At 36.0% G+C, this 10,309-nt stretch overlaps 2 protein-coding genes across 2 annotated transcripts; one reads left to right on the top strand and one right to left on the bottom strand.

The window, feature by feature from the left end:
* Window positions 1-299: 299 nt before the first annotated feature.
* On the bottom strand, window positions 300-1,786 carry BDR25DRAFT_316711 (uncharacterized protein; the record flags this gene model as incomplete). The annotated part of the gene is made up of 6 exons (XM_033691622.1): window positions 300-570; window positions 779-864; window positions 964-1,155; window positions 1,266-1,488; window positions 1,563-1,620; window positions 1,729-1,786. 6 exons carry the CDS (start codon window positions 1,784-1,786, stop codon window positions 300-302), a joined length of 888 nt encoding a protein of 295 aa, XP_033544566.1.
* Window positions 1,787-2,364: 578 nt separating this feature from the next.
* Window positions 2,365-2,934, top strand: BDR25DRAFT_358410 (uncharacterized protein; the record flags this gene model as incomplete). Its single annotated transcript, XM_033695945.1, has 4 exons — window positions 2,365-2,375; window positions 2,442-2,644; window positions 2,673-2,767; window positions 2,842-2,934. 4 exons carry the CDS (start codon window positions 2,365-2,367, stop codon window positions 2,932-2,934), a joined length of 402 nt encoding a protein of 133 aa, XP_033544565.1.
* Between the last annotated feature and the right edge of the window lie 7,375 nt (window positions 2,935-10,309).

Genomic DNA, 10,309 nt, shown 5'->3' with positions numbered 1-10,309 from the left:
GATCACTTCCTAGCACCTACTGTACAACGTGAAGAAATTTTATTAGAGTAGACCGCTTGTTTGTATAGACTACTTGCTTATAAAATACGTTAACTTTTATTATTAGTATGTAAAAGGTTAGTTAGCAGATATAATATTAATTAAAATTTACAGTGCTAAAATTTAGTTAGAGTAGACTGTTTTCTTAAGTAGACTGCTTACTTGTGAAATACGTTAGGTAAAGTTTTTAATTTTACTGTGCTAAATAATATGCTTAGCAGGCTAACCCTAAGCATAGAGTACTGTTTTCCCTAGACCTCTTAACCACTCCACACTACCGGTTTCGGCTTAACAAAGTCTCTGATATCATAGGTCTCATTACCAACATCGGCGTAGAAGTAGATTTCTGTTTTCGTCCACCATTCAGTTAACTGGTATTCTATTGATTCTTTTGTTGTGATGTCTGCTATACCTTTCTGTCCAAACGCATAAACACCCGGGATCTTGACAACTGGGCTTGGCACGTTGACATGATTGCGAGGATTGACGATCCGGACGTGGGCGCAGTTGACGTAGAATTGCGCGCCTTGACTAGATATAACGATGAAAAGTTAGTAAGAAAGACAACTGAAGTTGAACAGGAAAACTAGTCTCAAGGAGCCACTGGCGTATAAAATCTCAGCGCACGATATTTAGCGAAAATAGTATCGTTCAAGCGTTCGCTGCTGCTCAGGCGAGATTCCAAGTTGCAATATCTCACGATTTAGGGCGTGAATTGAGCTTTGAATGGGATACGTACAGTGCGTTCACAGGAAGAGGGTATATATGTTCGAAGCGAAGGAGATAGTTTCCTGGGGGTGTGGATGCCGGTATAGTAAAGTTCCACTACAACGTCACAACCAAGCAATTAGTTCTGGTTGGTCTACATGTACCTATAACAGTAGTCTTCAAAGTGCGGGCAGAAGGTCTTAAAGGAATTCTCACACTCTTAGCTTGATAGGTTCCCCACTGATGTTTCCAGTAGTACTCATCATTCGGCGGCTCAGACTGGTTCGTTCGCCCCACAACACTTAGAATCTTAACCCAGTCTCCGTCACCCGTGTACTCTTTCAATGGACCAGGGGCCGCAGAGAGCCATGCTGTTGCGGGGCCGGGATGGTATAGGTTTGGCCAGCGCTGTGTGCCGTGTAAAAGTGGTTAGAATTTGCACTTTCCCTCAAACCTCAAGTCACAGAGAATGAAAAAGAGACAGGATGGACAAAGGAAAGGTGAGTTGGAGTCCCTACATCCCAGGGCATGACGATCGCGCCCGCGATCGGTAATCCAACCGTAGTATTCACTGCAAATCCGACAGTATCACCAGCCTGTATTACCGCTGTCTTTGGATTCGACCACGGACTTGATGCGTTGCGACCACAGCGCAAATCTGGCGAGCTTGGATCTACGATAGGGATTATATAGTCATAGTCTGTTGGGGTCGCGCTGCCTGATTCTTGGGGGCTGATTTTTCTGCAGCATGAATCGGTAAGTACTGCGCTTGGCGGAGAGGGAATCGATGGTGGTTGGAAGGTCGGATAGCACACCGGATGTATTCCCATGGCTCGGACCAAGTGTTGTTGTGCATCAAGCGGTCAAAGAAGTCTGCCAAGTGTTTAGCGCTAGTTGTTGGTTTACGGGCGCACTGGTTAAGAGGCGGTGGATTGAGGAGTTTGCGACAGAGAGTATGCGCAATCAGAGTTGGAGACTTACAGTGAGCATTAGCGCTCATAAGCGTAGAGGTGACGACGATAAGAACAGTGAACTTCATCTCGAAATGCAATAGATGATAATGCGCCTCAATCTTATGCGATTATGCAGAGTACGCTGTCTTGTAATGTTCTCTTCCTCTGATATATGCGCCAAACTGGCTGCGCAAGGTTGATAGCGCAGAGTTACATTGTGCACTCCGAGCATATTTCTTCTTCTGTATCTGCACGTCGTGAGTTTGATGAAGGAATAGTGGGCTTGCATTCTGCCAAGCGAATGCAACGTAATCTCCGTGTGGTACTCACACAAATGATGGAAAGAGTGAGATCTCGTAACAAGATACGGAGGATGCCATTCGGTTAATATATTCTTATGTGCAATATACTCCGCCAGATCAGATATGTAGGGGTGTTTTAACCTCTTCCGAGTAACTCTTGAGGGAGTTAAAGGATCTGCCCTTTTTTACGAGAGAGTTAATTGCTTAATAAAATTATACATATCATGTCGCATTGAGGAGAGATATAAATAATATTAACGTGTCAGTGTAAATAGCTACACTTGTCTTCGCAGCAACCACCTTTCGTGAAAAACGCGACAGAATCATGGACCATTAGGGAATGCATCCGCTTAATAAGAAATATGAACTTATTGTTCAACGATCCACGATAGAGCTCGTAGCATAAAGAGCGCACAAGTCTATGATATCAAACTCTTAGGTGGCAGCTGACCCCACCCCGCCGTTACCTGCGATTCTTCGGCGGCGACAACTCGGGTGGCCTATTGGAAGACCTGTTTAAAAAGTGGCCGCTTGTACTGGCGACAAAGCCACCCATTCTTTACGGGGGGGTTTATCTCGTGACTGACCTGAATCTAAAGCTTCCGGCAGACTGCCTAGAAAGCAGCGGGCTTGATCCTTATCGTTTTCATTCCCTCTGTGTTATGCTTAGTGATGTTAGTTTATTATCCGGGAAAGATCAATGATCTTGGTTATCGGAGTGGAATAGGTCGAATATTTGATTTGTTGATGGTAGCGTATCTACCGGTCGCATCGATTGCTAATATCCTCAACAACTACCATAAAGCTATGCTTACATACTAAGTTGATTTTCATATGAGAGATCCCGCAACAACTCGCACCTGGCAGGGAGGGAAGCGCAGTTGGTGATGGAGAGTAGAGACAAGCACTATAGCAAAGAGCCGACTTTATGACCACGTAGGTATAAGTTTGTATACCTACTCTACTCTAGCTTAAGATAAGTTATAGTACTAAGCCTTAAACTCTTCACCTAGTATTTGTAACAAGGTAGGCACAGTCAACCACGTGGCCTTCTCTCGCTTATAGAGGTTTAGGCTAGACTAGAGGCAACCGCTAGTGCTAGTGCTAGCCCTAGCATTATCTATATATATATATATATTATACTATGCGAGAATACTTAGCTTAAGCATTCTCGTGCGTATCTTTTAGTGCAGTAGGGAAAGTTGTATAGTATTGATTTTGCAGGCAAGGCGCCTATCTTATTACAGTATTATTTTAACTTAAAGTAATACTAAGCTTTAATAGTAATCTAACCTAGAACTTTTTTTTGTCTTTAAATTAGCTATAACGTATACTAAATAAGTATAAAAGGTATAAAGTAAAATAGTAAAAATAATAAAAGAAAGTATAGTTATAGAAAAGTACAAAGTAAATAACTATTATAGTTAAATGTACAGTCGCCTACTAAAAGTCATTAGCCACTCAACAATCTAAGCTTTGCAGGGGTATAGTTAGCCTATTTAGAAATGAGGTTACTTAGCTAATTGCTACCTAAATTAAAAGATTTTTGTTTCTATCAGAAGCCTGTGTTAAGGCCTATGTTAAGGCCTATCTTCTAGTGTTATAGTTAACTAATAGTAAGTTAACTTACCTTTGTTTTAGATAACTCCCTTTATACGCTTTAACTAGCTTAGGTGTTTTCTAAAGCTTAAAGTAAAGTTTAAGTTTAAGTATAAGAAAAGCCTTTTATAAGAATTTTAAAGTAATTTAAAGCTAGCTTAGTCTTATTAATAATATAAAAGCTAAGTATAGCATTTAAAATAATAACATATATAACTTGTAACAATTCTTACAAATCGTTCCATCTCAGGTCGCTTAGAACCTATCCGAAGGGTCCCTGTATCGGCTCTGACCATGACTTGACCCTGTCCCCCGCAGTTACCTCTATTCCCCCTAAGTATTTAGTCGCACCTCTTCTCTTAGCTAGCTTAGTAGTTTTCTAATATCCTTTGTACAAGGCCTATAGGTGTTAATAGAATTCCCAGGTTATTAAGTCCCCACGCACTCCTATATACCTCTGAGTGGATTCCTACCGCATTTAGACCTATTGTCTTACCTGTGCCGTTACATCACTTTAATAAAATAGGGTTTATAATAAGCAGAATATCTACTAACTATACTTATACTTAAAACTTTACTTTAAGCTCTAGATAACACTTTATAATTATACTAAGCTAGTTTATGCTAATCTAGTCTAGATTATACTTACTATGTAAAGAATTAGCTATATTAGCTATAGTTACTAGCTAAAGAGAAAATCCTTACGCATATAGCTTAAGTATATGCTTAATAATTACCTACTTTTTATTATTATCTAGCCTTTATAAGCTAGCTATAAAATTAGCTGTTGCGTTTTGCTAAAAAGTTAACCTTATTTATTATTTTTTAAAAAACCTTATACATAGCTGCAGCATGTTACTTTAAAAGTATTATATTTTACTTAAAGCTTAAAGTGTAAGCTGTATTTAATGTTCTTTTAGCGCGTTTAAGTAGTGTTTTTGTTACAATCTACAATTAAACTATAAGCTACTAACTACAAGTGCCTCACTGTTTTAAACAAACAAGGCTAGAGTTCCCTTGTCACCCCACCCGCTAAGTTACGTAACTTAACAGACAACAAATAGATAGACTTATTAGACTAGTGCACAGCTAAGGGTAGCGTCTAATAGGAAAAGAACGTTTAAGCGCAACAAGCGCTAATGCGCGCTGTAGGATAGGCAAACGCGCATTGCGCTTAACAACACTTAACTACTAAAAACCTTATGTATATAGTTTAAACTTTAACTATTATTAGAAAGGCTATAATTAAAGTTTAGTATATCCTAGTTTATTACTACATAGACTAAGTAGTACTACTACCTTATAATAAAAGTAATACTAATTATATATCTTATACTATATATACTTTTATCTTGTTTTACTAAGAACTGTTTAACCTAAGCACCTTATACTACTATTAAAGGGCAAGCTACAGTTAGCCTACTCCTCCTACCCTAGAATAAAAGCTACGCGGACTATACACCTATTAATAGCCTAGTCTTTTCTTATCTAGACTCCTCTATTTTCTTTCTTAGCCTAGCGTACTTTAGGTAACTATACTCTAAAGTAAAAATAATAACATTAATTACTACCCTTTAACAAAGTATAAATTTTATTCTTTTTATTTTTAAAAACACGTCTATAATAAGAGCAGCTTTATTAGGATTAACTGTAAACTTAATAGCCTCTAAGGCAGAACTTATAAGATAGGTAGTAAACTTATAAGTTAAACTCTTTACTCTTTACTATTAGCTTAATAAGTAAATAAACACTCTAGTAAAGAAGTCTCTATGCTTAGCACTTTTAAAACTTTTTATAGGTAGTTTAAAAACTTAAAGCTTTCTTTACTTATTACTGTAACAGCGCAGGCAAGACAATAGGTCTGAATGCGGTGGGAATCCACTCAGAGGCATATGGGAGTGCGTGGGGACTCGGAACCTAGGAATGCCATTAACACCTATAGGCCTTGTACAAAAGGATATTAGAAAACTACTAAGCTAGCTACAGGGGCAAGGTGCGACTAAATACATAAGGGAATAGGGGTAACAGCAGGGGTTAGGGCCAGGTCGGGGTCGGGGCCGATACGGGGACCTTCCGGGCCATCCGAGATGGAACGATTCATGAGGATCGTTACAATTACTAGCTCTATATAAGCTACAACTTAGAAGCCTTTTAAACAGATAAAGAAATAGTTAAGTAGATAGGCCTTTACCTAGAAAAAACTCTAGCTATATAGTTCTAGCCCTATACAGATAGCTAGGACTAATACAAGAGAATAGAAACCTAACTATGTAACTAAACCTAATAAATCTTTAAAAACATTAAAGAGTTTAAAAAGGCCTTAAAAACTATCTATAAGTAAGTAAATAAAGAAAAAATAGTAGTAGATAAAATAAATAATTTTTAATAAAAAAAAAGAAATAGTATAGTAATACACAGTATAATTTTGTAAATAATAAGCTATATGCAGCTAGACTAACTAAAGAGCCCTCTACTGCATGTTTTATAAAAGGCTTTAAGACTAAATTAAGAATAAATATAAACACATTAATAAACTAAAGAAACTAGAAGAGTTTATTAAATTAGTAACTATCTATAATAACAGACACTAAGAACAGAACTTTAAATTAAAGAAAAAAAGAACACTAGTTAAAAATCTACATAGGTTTTTTATAAAAAAAAAGAAAAATATTTTTTAAAGAAACTTATAAATCTTAGCGAAGTAAAAGCTATAAAAAAAAGCTTTAAAAATAAAAAAAGAAAATAGACTTTTTTTAACACATAAATAAAAAGGCTAGCTTAAGAAAAAAGCTTACTTAAACTATAAAAAAGTAGAAGACTTCTGTTAGAAATGCCTAGACTTTAAAACCTTAAAGAATAAAAATTTAGAACTAGTAATAAAAGCTATAAGCATAAAAAAAGGCTTAATAGTAGACAAGATCTATAACAAGCTTAATAAAAAACTTTATTAAAAGTATAGAATAAACTATAAACTAACAAATTACTTTATAAATTATTAAGAGGTAAAAGTCTAAAATTGTTAAATAGGCTCCGACAGCTAGCTGCTTATAGTATAAGCACTTAAGTAGCAAGAGTAAGAGTGGTGTACAGTGTGCACAGCGTACAAGGTAGGTAAGGTAAGGGCAACATGTTTCTAGTTCTATTGCTCTTGTCTTTCCTCTGTACAGAGGAAAAGGGGGATATCTAGATGTTCGCGCACAGAGGTTCGCGCACAAGCATCATGTGACAGAGATACGTGGTCCTGCTCGTGCGCGATCGCTTGTATCCAGACTGTGACGCTGCTGCTGCGTACAGACACTGGCAACTTTTCTTTTTGTCTAAAGAGTTGCCTTCTGTACGCGTTACCTCCCTTTTATTTGTGTAGGTTTATCTAATTACATTCTGCCTTTACTTCACCCTATTTGTTAGGACTTGCCTTAGTAATGCTGTACGTTAAGATAGGCTAGTTGCACTATGTAGATAGCTCTATAAATAGTGTAGAGCGTTTTAGGCTATTATTATCTAGCCTTTGTGCGCTTGCCTTGTAAGTAATTTAGCAGTGTACAAACTATTTTGTGCAGGGTTTTGTGCTAGAATGGTGTGGGATCTTTGCGTAGGCAGGTGCGTAGGGAGGTGTATATAATAAGGTCTCCCCTCCTCCTTTACCTTCTCTTCTTTATCCTTCACTCTCTAAGCCCTACTGTACTATTCCCTGGCTCTTTTCTCTTTTTGTACAGTGCTGACAGTGACAGATCCTTATAATAAGAAAGATAAGTGTGTATAATACAAAAAAAAACAAAAACAAACAAAAAACAAAGGGAAATAGGCCTTGTACAAAGGCGTTGTTAGTCTAGTTAGTCTGAGGCATCTTTGCGCACAGGATCTAGCCGGTCCACAGATGCTTCTATCTAGACAGAGAGGCGGTTAGTTAGGACTAATAATTAAAGAGCCTAGTTTAGTGTTTTCTTTATACATGCATCTGCTAGGTTGTCTTTACTATTAATCTACCTAATCTTAGCAATTTCCCTCTTCTTGTACAATTTGCAGAGTAACATAATGTTAATTATAAGTTGCTTTTTGCTAGTAGTGCCTAGCTTAACAAGGCAATTGTACAGAGACCTTAAATCTGTGCAGATTACTACTAGAATTAGTGGCAGTTTAAGCGTTTATATAATTTACTGTAGAGTTGTACTAAGGGTAATTGCATTGTTAAACCCTCTAACTATTCTGTACAGTTTGCTAGTAAGGACACTCTTAGTTACTCTTTTATACTTAGTAGAATTCTAGTGTATAATATTACCTAGTATTTTAAAGCAGTTGCTTTACTTTGTACAGTCCTTATTACCTAATATAATTAAGAATCCTAGCTGTAAGCTAAGGTTCTTGTTATTAGCAAATAATCTATCTGTAAAGATAAACAGCTTTGCATAATTAAGCTGTAATAGTAGGAAGGTAAGACTGCGCTTACTGTTGTCTATCTACTATTAGATTTATGCGTTAAGTGTGTTAATGTTGTTATGCAAAGGGTCTGTAGTTTATGTAGTAATAAAGAGGTTAAATGCTGCCTCTAGTTAACATATAGATGCAATGTATACCTCTCTTGCACATTACTTAACATATTATTGTGCGGCATCCTTGTCCTCTAAGTTAATTATATAAAGGTAGCTTACTTATCTTTTCTAAGTAAAAACTACTATATTATGCGTAAGTTTAATCTTTCTGCTATTAAACTTAATAGGCTGCTTCTTTACTAGAATAGTCTTACTCTTTATGTAGAACTTTGCTTTCTATAGTTTTTTCTCTTCTCTTTGCGCAAAATCTTTTGTTATAATGCTTAAAGTGTTATTTATCTATAAGCTAGTAATACTAAAAGTGTGCTCTCCTTTATTAGTAATTAAAAGGCAGGGGTTGTATAAAGAGATGTGCATGCGCAGCTTTTTTTTATAGTAGTTATAGTATGTCTTAAACTAATATAGTTCTAATTTAGCAGCTTTATACAAGGGTTATACAACCTAGAGTATTGTATTTAGTAGAAAGCTCTAGCGCATCTTCTTTAGTAGCTTTGTGTATAGTGTGCGCATAAGCTTATCTATTAATTAGATGTATGCTTATGTAATATTATGCAGTTTAAAATGCATTCTGTATGTAGCTCTTAGGCTTACTTCTATAGCTAGGAGTAGTCTCTAGCTTATCCTCTAGATAGTTAGTAACTAGGTAAGAATTTCTCCCTTCTCTTTGTTTAAGTAGCTAGCAAACACTAGGCAGGATTTCTTATATAGTTAGGTTGTTTTGCCTTTTACTTTTTATATAAAGCAGAGGTTAAAAATCTAACCTTTATGCTTTATTAGGTTGTACGCTATAACCTTAAAAGTGCTGTTAGTAATTAGAGTGTCTATCTCTATGTAGTCTAATTTCTTAAATAGTTCTCTAGGTATAGTAATCACACTATCTATATAGAGCTTAATAGATAAGGCTTAATTATTCTTCTTCTTTTAGGTTAGAAATACCTAGTCTAGACTTTGTGCAGGTTTTCTTTACCTTTTACTTTTTCTAGTATCTATATCTTTCTTTTGCACTAGTGCAGCATTGCTATCCTAAGGGGCTTAGTCTGTAGTAGGCTCTAGTTCTGCCTCTGTAACATTTTTATAGGGCTGTCCTTTCTTCCTCTTCTTTAGGGGATCCCTTTATATAGGGGTTAGTTTATCTAGGTTATCTGTTGCAGGTAGGTTATCTTCCTTTTTTTCTTTATAGTATAGTTTAACCTGCGTACATTAGAGCTTTAGTAGGCTATTTTTTTTTTTAATAATAACATCTTTTCTTTTAATACTCTTAATTTTGTATAGGCTAGTCTAGCCTTCTTTCTCTCTTTATGCTATAATCTCTAAGCTAAGGGGGAAGTTAAGAACTTTATGTGTTATAAAGCTATTATAAGTGTTAATTATATAATTAATATTTACTTTTGCATAGTCTTTTTAAAGTATCTTTATTACCTTTTATATAGCGCTTGCTTATGTAATAATGTCTAGCAATAGTAAGGAGTCTAGGTTAATTCTTAGGTATGCCCTAAAAACTAGCAGCGTGGGTACTAGACTGTGTAGGCTAGCTATGTTGTTTAGAGCCTTAACTGCTATCTGTAGAATAGCCTTATTATCTGTACAGTCACCTAGCTTAGTCTTTAGGATGTTAAACACTTATTAGAGAGGTGCGTGCGCGCGCTTAACCTTTCTAACTACCTAATGTGCTTCTACAGGCATCTGCCTGCATGTAGCTCCTATAATCTTTATATAAGCTTAAAAATCCTCTAAAGCAAAGTTTATACTAAAGTTATGCATAATATAGTCTAGGGGTCCTTAATAGGTGTTAATTTAGCATTTGCACAGTGCATCCTAGGTATCTTGTGCAGACATAGATTTTAGGAATGTAGCAGCCTAAAATAATGTGTCTGCATTAATAACATGTAAGACATCTTTATTATTAATTTATACAATATTAATAACAACTTTATAGTTAAAGTAGGTGTTATTCTTAATTATAAACTTAAATTTTTATAAGGCCTAGTTATATAATTAGTAAAGGTAGCAGAACTTCTTAATCTCTTCTAGCACTGCAGCATTAATGTTGTGGCTAGCGCTAGTTAGCATCTTCTAGAGTTTCTTTATGCAAGGGTGTCTAAATTAGCAGTAGAGGCAGTAGAGTTCTAATTTAGTAAAGAAAGACATAGATTCTTCC

The sequence above is a fragment of the Lindgomyces ingoldianus genome (genome assembly GCF_010093535.1).
Source record: "Lindgomyces ingoldianus strain ATCC 200398 unplaced genomic scaffold BDR25scaffold_28, whole genome shotgun sequence".
In the NCBI taxonomy this organism is placed as follows: domain Eukaryota; kingdom Fungi; phylum Ascomycota; class Dothideomycetes; order Pleosporales; family Lindgomycetaceae; genus Lindgomyces; species Lindgomyces ingoldianus.
Note: the sequence above shows the minus strand (reverse complement) of the source record. Positions and strands in the feature narration are given on the sequence as shown.